The sequence below is a fragment of the Anopheles ziemanni genome, chromosome 2, assembly GCF_943734765.1.
Source record: "Anopheles ziemanni chromosome 2, idAnoZiCoDA_A2_x.2, whole genome shotgun sequence".
In the NCBI taxonomy this organism is placed as follows: Eukaryota; Metazoa; Arthropoda; class Insecta; order Diptera; family Culicidae; genus Anopheles; species Anopheles ziemanni.
Genome location: NC_080705.1, coordinates 62,109,998 through 62,128,529, shown reverse-complemented (window position 1 = coordinate 62,128,529; position 18,532 = coordinate 62,109,998). Strand labels below are relative to the sequence as shown.

At 40.6% G+C, this 18,532-nt stretch overlaps 1 protein-coding gene across 1 annotated transcript; it reads right to left on the bottom strand.

Annotated features, from left to right (window-relative positions):
• Nucleotides 1-970: 970 nt before the first annotated feature.
• LOC131281438 (probable Ufm1-specific protease 1) lies at nucleotides 971-16,973 on the bottom strand. Its single transcript, XM_058310770.1, has 2 exons — nucleotides 16,304-16,973; nucleotides 971-1,635 (listed from the first exon to the last, which is right to left on the bottom strand). Exons 1-2 carry the CDS (start codon nucleotides 16,430-16,432, stop codon nucleotides 1,072-1,074), a joined length of 693 nt encoding a protein of 230 aa, XP_058166753.1. The 5' UTR covers nucleotides 16,433-16,973; the 3' UTR covers nucleotides 971-1,071.
• Nucleotides 16,974-18,532: the final 1,559 nt, after the last annotated feature.

Genomic DNA, 18,532 nt, shown 5'->3' with positions numbered 1-18,532 from the left:
TAACTTGCTTTAAATTAGTACACAGTTATACAAACACACAAACGCACACCTACACATTTAGTCGATGTGAGAAGGTATCATTTAACCCTAGCTTCCCTTGGTTCATTTTGGTAGTTTTGTGCCAATTCGAATAGAAGGGCAAAGACTTTATGGCAGTGGCGTTTCGTTCCGGGTAGCGCAGAACCATCTGCCCAGGACACGTTACCAGGGGAGGAGATCCTCTAACTATAGTTTTGCTCTCTTTTAAAAACGATTGACACCACACAGCTGGATCACAACTGGAGAGAAGAGTAGGTAAGTTTGTCGCATGTACGAGTTCGTTTGTTGGCTGTTGTATGACACGTTCACATTTTAACGCACTAATCTTTTACGCTACATTTCGAGAGGATACAGTTAAATGTTTCGTACACATTAATGGCAACAATCGTCGGTCCTTTGTCCATTTCTGCTCTGTGTTTCCTTCACCCTTGCATCGTTGGTCCCTGTTGGTAAGGAGGGGATTTTCGATCGATCGTGTGTGAGAAAGGTGAGGAATACATTTTTACTACAATATCTAAGTGTGAATGTGAATGTGTTGTGATGCAAAGGACTTTGCTTTTTCGTTTGGCGACCTTCGTAGATGTTGTGCTGCATTATTTGGTAAGACGACGTACGAAAACAACCCGCTTATGAGGTTTCAACAACGCGTTGCTTTTCATCAATGATAAAAAATATTAAATAAAATCTCTTTTCGTTATATCCTTTCCTTTCATCGTCTTGCTGCGTTGCTTTTTGGGTGAACTGTTTCCTTATAAATACACTTTCTTTTTTCGAAATGTAATTTCTGTTTTGCCTAACTTGATCAATTCGAAATCGATTCGCGGAGTCTGCCATGGAGGCGTTCAATACGCTGGATATAAGAGCGTCGACAAGTCCTCGAATGGTAAATATCAGGATGCTCTACACTGGAGGCAACCAAAACCAGGGTCGATTAAATACGGTTTAAAATAAAGACTCCTTTCATTCCCATGTCACGGATGATATGATACTGGAAGCGAATGTGAACGGCTGCTGGTGTGAGGGAGGGGTTATCTACGCCGCCAGCTCCCGGCTCTTGACCATCGGCAGGCAGAGGTTGTAAAACGAACTATCGACGAAGTCGTCCACCTTCTGCCACATGACGTATTGCTTCGTGTACAGCTCCTCCTTGGTGCGGATCTTCCCGACGTAGTGCGGATCGACCACCAGCAGGTACACGTCGGCCTGGTCCGCGCTCACGTGGATCCCGGCGATGCCCTTGGCCGCGGCGTCCAGATCGCCGCCCATCATGATCAGCCCGCCGTACTGCTCGAAGTAGTCGCGCAGCGTGTCGGCATGCTTGGCGATGCTGTCGCTGCGGCCCACGTGCAGCACCCGACAGGACACGTCGTACAGCGTGTCGATCACGTAGATCGCCTCGAGCGTACCGATCCACTCGCGCGACCCGAAGAACCGCTCCGGCTTGTCCTTGATCTCGACCAGCGTCTGCTGGATGGTGGGAATGTTTGGCACGTCGCTGCTGCCCGCAGTCCCATCTGCCGCCACCTTCGGGCTGACGCCGTTCTGGAGGATCCACGAACAGATCGACTGCAGCGTGCGGTAGCCGCAACCCCAGCCCTGGAGCGAAAAGAGAAAGAGGAAAGCAGACATGAAAATTCCCGTTCATACGGCCACAAACAATAAATAAACAATTGGCCAGCGGCGTTCCATTTGATTTCCAAATTTAATCGATTCGCATAAGAGTGGCACCAAAATTGTAATTTTTACAGTTAACTGTTTTCCACTAATTGTTTTGATAGGAAAAATAAACGATAGTGAACTTTAACGAACGTGTAACGAACGTACATGAACACACTGTTCACAACATGATCAATTGTTAAAGTCAAATTAATTTGTAAGAATTCCCTATTTCAAGTAATAAACGATTAAAAACAATGGAGATGTTTTTCAGATCAAGATATTTTAATTGCAATAAATTGAAACCCATTTAGTTTTCGATTGTTCTAGCAAATGGTTTCATATTAGTTGGGGGAAAAGGAGTTTTATGGTTATTTTTCAATACTGTGCCTGTGTGTGTCTGTTTCATAAAAATAATTTATGGGAAAATTCGCAAATTAATTCTTTATTCAGTACTTACGAGAAACAAAGCTTTTAAATAGTTGAAAATATGTACAAAAGAAAGAAATTTATCAAAATAACCTACCCACTATGTATAGAAAACATTTAAAAAGAAAAATGGTGTCTAAACACTTCGTTCTTTAGCTAAAGGGAATGAAAATTACTGAGGAGATGTTACACAAGAGTATATTTATAAATACGAAAATGCGGTGGTTGTTTGCTATCAACCATTGCTCATTTTTTAAAATTTTCGGGAGTGACTACTCATTTTTGCATCTCAAAAACAAAGGTCAACAAAAACCTCATTTCATCCGTAACAGATCACTGAAAATGTTGAAATTACTTACAGTTTTATTTGTCGTTTATGTCATATCCTTTTTTTTCCATAACTGTTTGGATGTGCTTCAGAAGAATGTTTATTTTTGAAATAAAAAGTAAAACTCATGCTTCTTCCTGAAGATTGCGTCACTTCAGGGCTCTCAAAATTATATCCATGAAGTAAATTGGCAAAATATCAAAATACACGAGTAAGTACAGCTGATATTTTCAGTATCTGAATTTCTGATGTTTTTTATAACTCATTCTTTTTGATGGTTAAATTAAACTTTTATTGGTAAAGTTTGTTACTAACTTCAGCAAGCTTTCTTGTTGCTGATCGATGGGATAGACAATTTCAGTCTTATGGTCTAGTTTCTTATGGCAAAATAAGAAGATCTCAATCCCGTTTCCCCCCCAGGGATTTCATTTTTAATTACTTCCTTCACGTACAATTGAAACCCCATCATACGACCGTAATAGAACCGATGAAAGCCAATCGCTAGAACGTTCGATAAGTCGACCGTTAAGATCGGTGCTTATGAGCGGACACGGAGCTAAATTAAAACACCACAAACCAGAAGACCCCCCCTATTCGATGTGATGAAAGTGCAATCTTTCTGGCAAAAGAAAAACATCATATTTCCCTTCAACCGTGTTTTCTTGGTTCCGTCTTTCCCGAGCGTTGTTGTTTTTTTCTGCCGAACGCCCATGATGCGATCATTGCCAACCACGCGCGCGTTTTGGTTTCGGTTCTGCTGTTCCGATCGATGCCGGAACCAGGCGAAACCTGGCGAGTCAGCGTACGTCACTAAGCTGAGTGAATCCATTTCCCACTCGCTGGCGCCCGGTTGACGAGCGAAACCCTCATTTCCCTCAGGGTGAGCCACTCCGGGGATTGGCGGTGCGCGTGTATGGACGGTTGATGTTGGATATTTACCCTGCGGCCGGACAAGGGGAGATCAATTTTCCACTCAAAGTACGAAGCCGCGCCCGTTGGCGCATTTCTCATGCACATCTTCGAATCGGTTGATGGGTGGCGAGAAAAGGGGGAGGCTTTTCTTTTCTTCGCTTTGGCACATGAAGACGGCCACTCGTCGCGTCATCGGTACATATTGAACCCACGCGCTTCAGATTGCCGTTGGCCGGATTGAGTTTATTGTATTGTATTTTTTAATATACTTGTAATGGATGTTTATCAGTGTGAAATTATTAATCAGTTGGAATGCAAAGGCTAAATTTAAATAAGTTTTTAGGAATTTTTTCGAATAATAAGTTTGAATATAAATGATTTATTATTACAACACTTGATCTCTTTTTTACAGTTCAATGTCTTTTGTTCCCTTGTTGTGTTAAGTATTTTTTGTATATTATTTTATTATTTCCCTATATGTGTTTCAAATTATTTAGATCAGGTTGAACGATCTTTTTCTTTACTTTATGGTAAAGCTGACCACCATGAATATTGATTCATAAATGGGCTTTGTGCGATGTTTTCTGATAAAAATTAGAAAGTTGATTTTAAAGAAATGATGTTCTCTATGTTTGCTACTTATGTATAAACTGCATGATTTCTAGATAACAGCTATAAACAAAATAATGTAAAACAACTAACATCTGATCTTTGATCCGATCGAAAAAAAAAGTGTTACAATTGTTTTAACAGACCTCAAGACGGATATACGAACAGGAAGAAGTATTTTTAGTTATTTGAAATGGATTGAAATTAGACTGAATAATCATAACACACGCAAAACGAGCTAAAAGTCCTTGAGATGATTGGAAACAAAAATTTTAATTGATAACCCAAACGATTTGAAACCAAAATAAGAATTTGGATGCCGAATGAACAAGTGAAAGTAAATGGTAAAATGTACAAACTTACTCACTTTTACAAGAAAAGAGAAAATTTTCCCAATGACTCTTCAGTTCATTTGCTCTTAAACTATCTTATTCACCCTTCGGTCTCCTATCCATATTAGTTTCGGAATGGAATTTCTATTTCATACTCGCTTCCCTGTTTGAGATGTAAATCCCTGCTAGATTATTTAAATATCCTCTATTGATTAATAACTCCTTTTCTTACTTGTGCATTCTTTTGAGATTAAAAAAGTTTTGATTGCTAGTGAGATTTCATTCACTTACTCATTCTTACTCAGTACGCACAGCACTGCTCCAGACAGAGTTTTGTGAGTCAATTCTATCGCAAAGCAATGCAAAGCATTTCTCACACGCGACTTCTTGTTTTGTCTACACAATTTGCAACTGCGTCTCTCAAACAATCTGCGTGCTTTGTTGTGCGCATCCAGCCATGCATGTTATGGCAGTTTCGAGCATCATTTACGAGCGCTCCAATCCAGGAAAATGCATTCTTTGTGACCCTTTTTCTACCCTCAAACCACCCCCAGACCGTCCGCGTCGAACTAGAAATGAGAATTTCTAATTAATGCTTTCTGTCATGGTACCAGACTCAACACCGACAATGTCCATCACGTCGTGCCTTTGGCGTGTAATGCTCGGCGTATTGAGCCATTTGTTTGCTTGTTGATACCGATGTCTAGCATTCGTAATTTACAGCTGTAAGTCCGTGGCAAGGTCATGCTTGGTGGAAGTATGTTGAAACAATCAGCTGGCAAAGCAGAAGTAAAAAACCCCGAGTAGTCGAAGCAAATGGGAGGGAAATTTAATATCCCAGTTTTTACCTTCTTTTACCCTTCCTTGAAACAGCCCCTCCTCTCCACACCTCCCCGAGAGAAGCATTTAATCCGTCTCCCGGCGGAGTTTATTTTATTTCATTACATTCGGTTGGCTCGCGCAAACCATCACCCGGTTCCCATCCATTGCCACCATCGACGACCGAATAAGGTGTCCCCCGGGGGGCGGGCTGCAGTTAAATGGGAGGGAAACATCATTTCGCTGCACTTTGGGAGGGCCTTTGCACGACTCGAAACCGGTGGCCGCGCGATCGACGTTAATGCAGTAATTATACCTTCTTCGGTTTCCCTTCTTGACATTGCCCGTTCTGGGTTTGCGAAAAAAAACCACTTGGCCACCGCTAAATCACCACAGCCCAATGCACTACCAGCAGACAGACCTCACGTGGACTGCATCGACGGCAACGTCAGGGCGGTTCTCGGAATAGTCGTTAAATCGTCGTTTTTCCGATACGGAATTATTCCGAACGGAATTTTACACCGTCGTCGTACTTCCGGCGTCCCGGTGTCGGTCTTGGCAAGCGGGACGGTAGGTTTGTGCTGCTAAATGAACGTAATTAAGTAATTATTTCGCGCTGATTCACACTGACCGAGTCGTCAGTTCCGTTTAAATGAATGACAAAAACTGTGGTATTTCGCGTCTGGTTTCACGTACGAACTTGAGTCAGGAACGTAGTCGGGATTACCTCTTTAAGAAAAAACTGTTGCGAAATGCGGTAGAAGGTATAAGATCCTCTAAGCAGAGTCTCGATGGCTGGATTTTTGCGTTCCAAAAAACATATGGAAGTAATTTCCACACACTTTAAAGAAAGAGCTTGAAAGCTACGCCTTGCTTCGTGGGATGCTCCAGGCAGAACACGACTGTTCGACCGATCGTCATGGGGATGAAATAGGAAAATGTGGCCTACTGTCGTTTCTCGTGGGAAACGGTAATGTACCGACACCTCCGGAACTGATGGCGAACGGGGAAAGCCAACTTTCTGCTACACTAATGTGCATCGAAAGTCATCCCCGGTAGGAGAACTGGTGATAAACAGTTGGTCACGTTAATTTTATTAGCTACAGAAAAGCTTATACGAAAACAATAGAGTGTAGGAAATATTATCATTGCTTTCATACAAAACACATGTGTTATGAGTATTATTTAAAGGAAACAACCTATCACTGGTATATGAATCTGTCATGGTGGCGAGATCCATTGGGTATTTGATTGTTGTATCCATAAACCATTGACATCATTGTTAGCTTCTTCAACTTTATGTCAACTGGTAGTCATCTTAAAAATCACCATCAAAATTAAAAATATTAGATGACATATTACTTTTATTACAAACGCAACACGTGAATTTATTACAAAAGAGCCAAAGGGTAAGTTTTGTGCAAAAAGAAAATGTCTAATTTCAAGAAAGAAGATTATTTAAACAAGATTACACGATTCAGCATGTTTCCCCAGAACATACCGATCACTCCAAAGGATGTACTTACAAACTTATGAGGTTAATTTTGGCATCAATACAGCATACAAATTTTGGTTGTTTCCATTTATTTAATTTACCTTTCAAAAAGCAAATAATAATTTAAAAAAATACTACTAAGGCAATTTTTCCGTTCGAAAGGCAAACAATAAAAGGTTTTTTAGGATTTTGAAGAATCTGATAGATCACAGTATCTTGTGACCACACAATAGTTCAACAAAATTTAATCCGTTAAACTTTATTACGCCAAACAATCCCGCGGATTGAATATTTGAAAATGATAAGGTAGTTTTTAGTATTTTGATAAAATAATAATACCAGTCCTCAAACGAACGAAAGTTTTTGAAACGATCGTTTGAGGCGTTTTCAAAATCTGAATATTTTGATGGTAAATTCAAACAAACACTAAAAGATAACTGATGTAGTTTTAATGAGTTGATTGAGCTTCTTATTGATCGAAGTCTTCTATTAAATATCGCATTTATTTCAAAAATCATGAACAAAATTAAGAATACCTTATCACGTACCATTTATTCACAAGAACTCATCATGTGTACTAGATAAGTGGCACAATAAGTCTGTCTAACCTATTTCAAAACGATCATCAATATGTGGATGTAACAAAAACTATGCGATTTGTGACATTAATTTACAAACGCAACACGTGATGTTATAGAAAAGGAGCCAGGAAGGAGGATTTAGTAGAAAATATAATCGAAAATGGAATCACCACTACACGATTCAGCATGTTGTCCCCAAAAGACGTCGATCGCTCAAAAGGGTGCACTCACAAACCCGTAAGGCTGATTTTGGCAATGTTGAATATCAATTTCTGTTGCCGTCGAGTAAAAAGGAAAACCATAAAAATTTTGAGGATTTTGGCAACACACAGTATTTTGTGACCACGCGCAGTAGTGCAACAAAACTATTATCATAAACCTGTTAATATTTTCTTTAGAACATTATCAAAACATAAATATCATATATGTAATATAAATAGAAAAGATTCCCGATCCAGTTGGTTGGCGTTTCTCATATCAATATTGATTGTAGCCTTTGCCAAACGACGTACCTAACGCTAATCTTTCCCTTCGTATCCACCAATTTGCCACTTTTCAAGGCTACTGACATCGTTGGCAAAATGTAAAAAAAAGCTGAATAAAAATCAAAAAGCAAACGGTTCGTCGCGACAGTGAAATTGTCCGGGGGAACGGGGAACGCAGCAAAGCCAAATCAACAAACATTAGCGTTAGCCACCATGACATCATCATCCGCGGTCGTCATTCGACGCACCCGTTGTGGGAGGGGAGGACTGAAGTGGTACTGAAGGGAAATTTTGCGAGAAAAACGGTTGTACTTGAAAGGAATTTAAGAAAAAATGGGAATACGTGGTGAAACGTTCGATCAACTTTGTTCTGATTGCGATGTTCTAAAATGATATCAACGTATAACTAAATTATAAAAAGAAAGTAAAATACACACACACTCACTGGACACTGGAAAATGTTTACCCACTTTTGAGTGACAACGGGTTTAACATGCATCCCATCGTGCCGGAATCGCCTTCAATCAATTCTAAAATAAACCAATGAATATCTCGTCCATCCATGCCATGTTTGTGTTCTTTCGCTCCCATCCTCATCGTGCTGCAATCAACCCGGGGGGTGTCCGGCGATCGTCCTAGAGAAAACATTTCGTTCATCACCACGTTCAGCTCGCCTGGGGCCACGCTTTTTCGCCTACCACAACACCACAAAACCCTCGGATCGTGTCAGACGCCGTCCGTCCGCTGCCACCAACTCCAAGCCGTGACGCAACTTCGGACGCACAATGTTCACGACCGGGTCCGGGTAAGACCAAACCTACTCATTCATGTTGTGGATACTGTTGACGGATGACTTTTTTTCCCGTCCCCCGGTTTGCGACACACCATCGCGATATCGTCACCACCATCATCATCATCATCGTCGTCGTCGTAATCATCCGTCACTGGCGAGTTTTGCCGGGCGGTTGAATGACCCAGAACTGGACGAAGGGAGTTGGCCTAGCCGCGCACTGGAGAGGCCGGGTCGTCGCGGTCTCCCGGAACACCACCGGATGATGGTAATTGGCCACAAAAGCCGCGTGGCTACCGGGTGTGTTTGGTTTGTGCGTGGAGGGTTTTTTTAAAGGGATACGTTTCAATCAACCGACGTAAATCACGTATCGTTGTCGAACGGCGATGATAACACACGCAAGAGCATGGCCCTACCGAAAGTGGCGTTAGTTTCCTTTTCCGGGTTGTTCGAAAAGAAAACATCCCATAGTGCACGCCATTTCTCGCCGGGGAAACGTAGGAAATTTGTACTAAGACTGCCATCAGAAGGAAACAACACGGCCAGCAATAATTCCCGTTAATGAATCAGAAGATAAATAAACACACGAATGATTAAAGAATACCGCTCTGGAGGAAATCAATCATATCAAATTTCCGTTGAAAAACAGATTTCCCTTTATATATATAGGGATTATAGTCTTTGCATGAAATATTGCCCTTAACGATACTGTCTGACGAAGGTTTATCAGAATACTATTTCTAAGTAAACCCACTTCAAAATAAAGCGGAAAACTAATTTATCCGTCGTTCTATCAAAGTTCCGATGAAAGAAAGATTTTCCGTCAGAAACGGGGATTATAGTCTTTTACGTCAAATATTGTCATGAACGATAATGTTTGACGAAGCTTTATCAGAATAAGATTTCTTAGTAAACCCACTTCAAAATAAAAAGTGAAACTATTTTTTCCGTCGTCATATCAAATTTCCGATGAAAAAGAGATTTTCCTTCAGATACGGGGATTATAGTCTTTTACATCAAATATTACCATCAACAGCTGTTACTGTTTGACAAAGCTTTATTAGAATACGATTTCTTAGTAAACACACTTCAAAATAAAAAGGGAAAGTATTTGTTTCCGGCGTCTCAGCTAACGGACGACACGTTGACACGTTACTAATGACTAATGTAAACTCTCTCAAGATCCAATCCAAAGCATACCCATAATGCACCAAATCCCACCTTGACTCACAATGGTGAAGAGAAATTGCCAAACAGGCAAACAAACAAATCTTGAACCTCTCTCTAAATGACAAAATCAAACGATTCGGAAGTGATTCATTAACACTTGCGGTGGATTTATTAGATGCACTCACGTTCGATGTGTTATGCAACCGCAATTATGGAAGTGTTTATTTTATTCGTCAATCTTATCGCATGCAACGAAGAAGATAATCGGTAACGCGAAAGAAACAACGATCGAGAAGGTTATTCGCGCAAAAGATAACGCTGTAGTTTCGCACAATATGAGCGATAAAAACCAGGAAAAGGGAGGTTTTTCTGCAGAAAGCTGACTCGTACTTATTTTAGTGTATCACAAAGGTACGTGTGCCGGGGAGTTCGGGTTTTGTCAACTGGTTAGTCAACAGATGTTGTGCTCGCATGGGAAACAATCAAAAGCTTAAAGTTGAAAAGTCACAGTGATATGATACAAAATTTTTAAGGTGTAACATAAAAGATAGAATTATTAAAACAGATTAATAATTCAAATTAAAACAAATTAATAAATTAAGATAATTAAAAAGCGTACTTATAATATTTGAAAAATACACATAAGTTATTAAACCACATTGTAACATTTTCTCAACATGATTAAACCATAAAGGTAATCAATTCGTAGTAAAAACATGTTTTTAAAATTCGATATTTTGGTGCATGTTTTGGAAAATATTCATATTGCTCGAGGAACAAGAAGCTGTAAACAAACATGTTCAAGATGGTGTAAACTATACCCTCACGATCACATTTCAGCCGGAGCACAACGCCGTGACAATGCTGGTGACGCGAACGGTGACAATCGTTGACGGCGTGAAATGTTTCGCCTGTCCGCACATGAAATACCAGTCTAGCCTCCCCCCATCCCCCTAGAGGGGGTGTCAAGGTCGAGGTTCTGTCCAGCTGTCCACTGACAACTACTGGCGCGCCTTGAAGATGCTAGAGTACATACATGTTTCTTTATGCGTCTTCGAATTTATGCCTTATTAGATGAGGATAGTTATTTACTGTCAACCGATTTTGGAATTCTTCAGTCAAATTGGCCTTTGTTCCGCTAACTGGCAAATTCTCCATCAACTTGATAGTGTTCGTACTTTGTTTTGGTGCTTGTAAAATATTGTTTTGCTTCTAAATACTTTTAGTGCGCATGTTTAATATGAGCGGTTGTACAACAAACCGTCCAACCTTAGCAATACAGTTTATTGATGTTTGAAGATTTCCTTGAATTTTTGAAGTTGTCTTCGTAAATAAAATAAAATAACAATTCTCATTTCATAGTAATACAATTTAAAATTTAAAATAAATCTATCTATTTGGCCAAAGCTATCTTCAGCAGCTTATACACTGTTTTCAGGGCCAATTCGTCGGCATCAAGCTGCTCTTTGTTGGTAGTAGGCAGTCAATTGCACGCGCACGGTTTTTGTTTGGTTTCGTTAGGAAGCACTTTGGGCTTGTCAAGTTTAACTTTGCCGTTATCGGTTGCAACATTGGTGCGACGAGAAAAGGTCGCGTTGTTGTCGCGCCAATGTTGCTACCGATAACGGCAAAGTTAAACTTAACAAACCCAAACTGGTTCCTAACGATGCCAAACAAAAACCTTGCTCGTGTAATTCACTGCCTACTACTGGCACTGCCTACTAAAGAGCAGCTTGATGCGAACAAACTGGCCCTGAAAACAGTGTAAGGATAGACAAATGCCAAAGAATCCTCTTCAAAACTCATCCATTTCCGGGCAGCATCAGTAAAAGCCTGACCTTGACACCATCAATCAAGGCTTCCCGTTAACGTGAGGAACCAGTTCTCTTGAAATAAATTATTCACCTTGCCTTGTCATCTAAAAGCGCATTCCAGAGCGAAAGCAACCGAGACTGCAGCTGCAAAAACTGTCAGCGGCGGAAAATGAGGAAATGAAGTTTCGCAGCGACAATTACTCACGCTTAGAAGAAATAAAAAAGAAAAACAAATAAGTTCCCCAGTTGCCCAGGCAACCTCTTCAGTTGGCGATAAATAATGGAAAATTACGCGCGGTTGAAGAAAGAAACGACCGGAAGTAAATCACGCCATCGTGCGCCTTCTTTCTTAAGACAGCAGTTGATCGATCCGGCACATGTTCTCCCGTTCAGCAGCATTATTTCTTGCCTGACAATCGGAACGGGGCCCTTAGTGTGTGTGTGTGTGCTGGAAACGGAAAACGGCGGACAACACAATAGTTCTGCAGCAGCTTCAACGACACCACCGCGAAACAATGCACCATTCGTAAGTGGTTCAATGTCACCGGGGACGTCGATACATGTCTTCCCAATTTCCGGGACGGAGGGAAGGTTTGCCTCGAGCCATGATTCCGTGACCGACAACACACCGGTTGTGCTTTCGTGCGTATTTCAATTTCGATTCGTTCCCTCTCCGGATCGATCGATCGAGCTCGGTGGTTTAAGTGGAAGATTGTGGCCCGGTTTCGGTGCAAACGGCGTTTCACTAGGGTGGCTTCTAGGGACCGTCACTAGGAAAGGTTCCTACGACGATACGCCTCGCATGCGACTAGTCAAGCGCAAACGGTTGAAATTGATTACCACTGAGGGGGGCAAGAGGAACTGCATTTGCCTTTGGTTTAAATCTAAACCGATCGATCGAATCGATCTGTTCAAGTGCCAGTTTAACTGTCGGCTCAACGGGTTTGCCCTTTATTTTAATTTACTGACCAAATGACAATAAAACGAAAGGACAGCTAATTTAGCAAGTGGATTGTTGAACACTGAAATGAAGAGGAGAAAGCTCGTACTAAAAAAAAACTAGCTTTTGAAAACATTTTTTTGAAAAAGGTTTGGGGGTTTCAATGCGTAGCAAAACAAACACTTTAAAATCAAGGTAGATGAAACTATTAGTGTTGCAACAATTAGAAAAAAATGAAATAGGTAAAGAATTCCATACTGTATACTGCAAACTTTTCTTTTAATTTCCAAAACAGAAAATGGTTGAAACAAATATTGCATGAAATCAACAAGTAAATTGCTAATAATTTAAATATCAAAATAGACATTTGGTAAAACAAATTATTTAAAGATTTAAGTTGCATGCAATCATGTAAATAACAAAAATATTGCCTGATGTTCGCGTTGATTATATTTCTGAGAAAACCAAAGGAGTTCACCGTGCGAAACAACACCCTTATTTCATAGATTTTACAATCGAACCTACTTTTCAACATTTCATACCTTATCAACTGGAATTCAAACAAACTTAACCTCTGCCAATTGATCCCAGCTCCTGCACCGAAACGTAAACTGTTTAGTAAGTTATTCACGGGGACATGCGTAATCTGGTATAAATACTTATACTTTATAACGTTTGTTATTGTTCAAACAACCTTATATTCCACCGATATGAATCTTTTTTCTGCATTGAACATAATTTGTTACATAAATTGAAATGATGGAAACATTCGTAATTGCGATTTTATTTGTTATGTATATGATAATGCTTAGATTAAGGGTTTCAACATTGAATATTTTGTTCTTTGCACACCTTATCAATTCTGTTTTCAAACAAACTTAACCTCTTCCAATTGATCCCATTTTCGAGACTGAATGTAAACTGTTTAGTGAGTAATTGATGGGGTCATACGCAATCTCTTGTTTCTACACTTTTCTTTTGATTCTTTGAATTATTATGAAAAAAAAAACATTCGCTTTACCTACTAATTTTTCTGGACATAAATTGGTTAGAAAGTAAAAATAATGGGAACAAACACTACACTTGTTCGAACTTTAATGGTTTGCAAGATAATTCTGTCAAACACCGGAAAGTACCAGTTCAATAAATTTCAAACAAAACAATGAATTAAATAAACAGTAAAGCAATTTAATGGCACAACATCAAAGATTAAGGTACAATCGAACTGTACAGTAAAACCAAGCTGAAGAAAAGTGAACTTAATTCACCAACATGAGTAAACTACAGTTGTTAAGGAATGCTGGGTAGTTGAAGGTAGTGTGATTATTGCTATTTCGTATGATTTCCCCTTGTAGCAGCTACACTGCAACCAGTAATGTGTAGCCATTCATTAGAAAGACATTTTTCATCCCCTGCGCGTGGCGGGGCTCGAGGTAAGAGCTCATTATTCCTCCCCTAACGTTTACATAATCGTCGGATCGGGGTTAGAGCACGGGGTGATATACACCTCGCCGTACAGGCCGTAGAGCATAATTTTAGCAACCGGTCAATCATTAACCTCCACGCGAGGTCAGCAAAAATCGCAACCCCCGGCGGCGGCGCACGCCAAACCTTCACATTTTTCGAATGTGAAGGTGAAATTCTGGGATGGAAAAATAAAATACACACATAGAGATAGAGCTGCACGTGGCGCACGTAGCGTACGTACGTCATACGTGGAAAACATCGCTTACTTTTTTTTTCTAAACACACCATAATTCGCGTTCCCGCTGAACATGCGTGTAAACAACAGAAACCCACATCATAATTAGACGGTAAAATGTTGGAAAGGTTTATTTTTGTGCCGGTTCTACATTTATCTACCATTTCCATTGCGACGCGCTTTATGTTTAGATTTCCGCTGTGAGAAAATTTTATTTTTTTGGCACCATTACAAAACAAACTGGATGGAGAAAACGAAATGTTTCGAGGCGAATATTGTTTTTTTATTTTTGCCTTTTTTTATTTGACCAATGATACGGGGAAATTATCATATTTTAAAGCAAAATAATGCTGGTTGTAAAAGACCGAAAGGCACTTTTCTTTGGACATTTCGATGGCGTTGTGTGGCTGGGCAAGAAGCCAATTATGAAATGATCCATATTTTTGTTTATAACACCCAACCCCGCGGCTCACAGGGAAGGAATTGGAAAAGAGAGAAAAACCGCGGTTGGTCCCAAGGGAAAAGAAAACAACCGGACACATAGAAACTTGTAGGTTTTTCTCACCGACTTTAGTCGTGGTGGTGGTGATGTTGCAGTGACATTGGACTACATTGGACAGGTATAAACAAGTGGTGCAGAGGAAGCATTTCCCCGCCCCCAGCCACCTGTCACCCTTCCCCTATATTAGGTAGGAAAAACCAACCCAAGCACATGCTCGCGAGGACAACACCGACCTACTTACACCTAGGAAGGGCCTGCATGTGTTTGGCTACTAGTCCGCCAGGCAAGACAGGATTCGACCTGGAAAAATTGCACGACACAGCGACAAGTTCGTTGAACCAGCACCAAGAAGGAGTGTGGAAGGGTCACACTCTATGGTGCCTTGCCTCTGCCTTGCCTGGCGTATGACTCACTGGTGTTTGGTGGCCAGCTGAGAACCCCAGTGGGAAACACATTTATGACTTCACAGTGGAAAATTTGCTACCAGCCACGGGGACACAATGAAAAATGGCTCGGTTGGAGGGAGGAAGCAGATAGTGGGGAAGAAAGTGAAACAAAACCTGCAGGAGGCCTCCGTTGTACAATGCCAGGGAGCGGAGAAAAATCAGTAATCAACGGACATGGGTCCGAAGAGATTTTCTATTAATAGGAAATCCAAACAGTGGAAAACAAATGCTACTATCTCGCTCTCTGTCTGTGTATCTACCTTTCTCACAACGTCCGGGTGGGAAAAGGGGTAGGATGGAAAGGACACAAGATCGACAGACAACGGAACGAAGAAAAACTGCACTCTCGAAGCTTGAGCACGTCCTCTGCGCCCACACGGCGCAAGATGTAGAACACAAACAGTCGGCCGGCCGAAGTGGAAACAATAATGGCACAGTGCTGTTCCCTGTTTCTGCCCACAGCTTGGTTCAGTTGTGTTTCTCAATCCCGAAAGATCGAATGCAAATACATTAATATCAAAGACAGAAGAAGTAGTAGAACGCAATACGCCGTTGCAAAAGTTTTCATTGCACTTTACCTTCATTTGAAAAATTTTCCTTTCCGTTTTGGCACTATTTCATGAGAGCATGACCCATTAATAATTTTATGTTTCGTAATGCTATTTTAACAATTTGGTACGTGTAAAACATTTTCAAACTTTTATTCATTTGGAGAAAATCATAGAAAATCTATATCGCAGGGTTTTCAAGCCTTATACAAAAGTTGTGTAAGAAAATCATTTAAATCATATACGAATTAAAAAACTAACACCTCTCACTGAAAGAATTTCTTCTTAGATCATATTGAACAAATTTTTATCCAGTCACAGTACAATAAACAATTTAGTAAACCTGTTCGACAACACCTTCGACTCCATACTCTTCGATTTGCCCGTTTATATGTTTAGATGTATTCACAAACTGTATTTAAATATTAATATGTGTATGATGCTTTAGCATAACATACAATTTAATCAATTACCAATGAAACATACATTGAAGCTGTTTGTAAAACTAAACTACATTGTACCACGAAAGCGTTGAAAACATGGATACTGTCGAAAACGGGATGGCACTGTAAGTTTTATGCAGCACAGGTGGTGGAAAACCTGTTATTGAAGCGTTCCGCATTTGGAGTACTTTTAGGAAAACTGGGCCACAGGAAACACAGAAAACAATCTCCACCCCAAAGCCCCTCGGCAAGCGGTACGTTACCATGTCCTGAAATCCATCGCAGCCGTAATGGTAGTAGTGATAGTTGCCGCGCATCAGATAGGTGCTTCCGTCCGGTTTCGGCGGTTCCAGGTTGCTGTGCACGTTCAGCAGTAGGCTTTTCTCCTCCATTGCGCCGCGAACTGGCTTTCCACGGGTAAACGAGAAACCGGTCACTACACAAAGCGCGCCTAGGCAGCAAAGGTCAAGGAATAATCGAAGTGCACTCGGACGATTGGAAGTGCATGCAAAACACCGATTTCGTTCGGTTGGTGCACCACCTCGCTGTTGGAAAACCTCTCCTCGCACCACTTACTGCACTTGCACTGAGGGTACACTTGGTTGCACTTTCCACTTATGAACACACAATCACACTATTTGCTGCTGCACAGTTGTTGCACCTGAAATTGTCACCAAAACGTAAACTAGGTAAAGGGCTCGAAATCGTTGATATTTTTCCACGATAAGCCACGTTCACTTGATGCACATCAGCTGCGGACCACCTTCGATTGCCTTGCGCAAAACCAAAACACACCCAATCTCTCCTGAAAACAAGTTTTATTTAAATTTTGCTTCTTGCTTCCATACGTTTTGGTTTGATGTGCCAACCGCGATGTGCTGCGATAGTCCGTGGGCTTAGTAGAACGATTTAACTTTTCTCCGGAGACACGAGCTCCGCACAACCGCGCGCTGCTCTTGAACGATGTAAATTGAAATATAAATAGTCCAGGAAGCTGGATTCAATAGCCGTACTGGAGTAAATCCTCGCCGAATTGAAGAAGAAGAAGAAATATAAATAGCGAATGACGATCCTATAAGTACCACGATGGATTCAAAACAAAACAAACCAGACTAGTGTTGGAAGACTCGAGATTCGGAAGATTCGAAGATTCACTCCTAAGACGGATTCCAAAGATTCGAATCCCATTTGACGGATTCTAAAGAATAGAATCCCATTTAACGATTTGATTCTATTGGGAATCGAGTTGGTTGGTATTTTCAAATGGAATGACACATTTATTAATATTTTTGTATTCTTTCAACCGATTTGTGAACTCGAGATAGTGAACCACGTCTACAAGGAACCACTTATTCTCGAACCATATACCGAGTAAACCGAAGTACCTAGTTCCTGAAGATTGTAATTTTCACGACTTCTTTCAGGTGAATCAATTAATGCACTTATTCCACTGGTTGTTTTACGTATTTCAGTTGAAGAATGGGAACCTAAGTAATACTAAAAATCATCACTTCTTTACAGTCTTTTGATCAACCAATACCGATTTCGAATGTTGTTTTGAAACGTCTTTGGGCGACCAAGATGATTAAAAACAAGGGGGATTCGTTAAAATGTTTCGAACTTATTTTCGAAAGTATTGTAATTATCGCGTGGATTACTGTTCGAATTAAAACTAGAGATGGAGAACATTTTTCGGATTCGGATCAGACCGAATGTTTACAAACTAGAAAAAGTTTAGATCAAAATATAGTTTTGTACCGTTTTATTTCACAGAGAAAACAATTAAAGCAGAGCGAGAGACACATGTGGAATGATACTATATCTGTTATCCCTCATTTAAAGAATGTTTTTACGAACTAAACATCATTTTCAGTCGGTACGCAGGAACTGGAATCATGATTCTTTTTTCAGGAACTATTTTAATCCGCAAGTAGTTCTTGGATTACCGAAACAGTACAGTTCGGAATGTCGACGGTGTAAGATCACGTTTGGACGACGGAGCAGCTTGAAGTGAAACACGGTTTGCTATTAGAATTTGCTTTATTCTTGAGTTCATCTGTGTACTTCCATTTAAAGTGCAGTTACTTTTGAAGCGACGCAAACTGTTGTTAAAAGCTTCTCCCGAGGGACGTTTTGCCACGAATATTCATCCAGACAACTGCGTACACTTTCCTCCATTCCTCTCTTGTCGCAAAGTTCTCCTACGGTAATGCCGCTTCGTTTTCCAATGCCTCTTTGACCCCTCGGTGCGGTAAAATGCTGATTTGCGTGGAATAGAAAACGGAACCAACAAACGCATGACTTCAGCTTGGTGGCATGGTGTTTGAATAATCTGCGAAGTGTTTAGTGAACTGCATCTACAGAAATAAGGAAACCGATATTCCGGCGTCCAATGGTTTTTTTTTACTGGAAATCAGGAAGTCAAAAGTCGTCTACACACAAAAGAAACAAATGTTCGATGCGAAGCATTGTGTGTTCTAGCGGACGTGTGC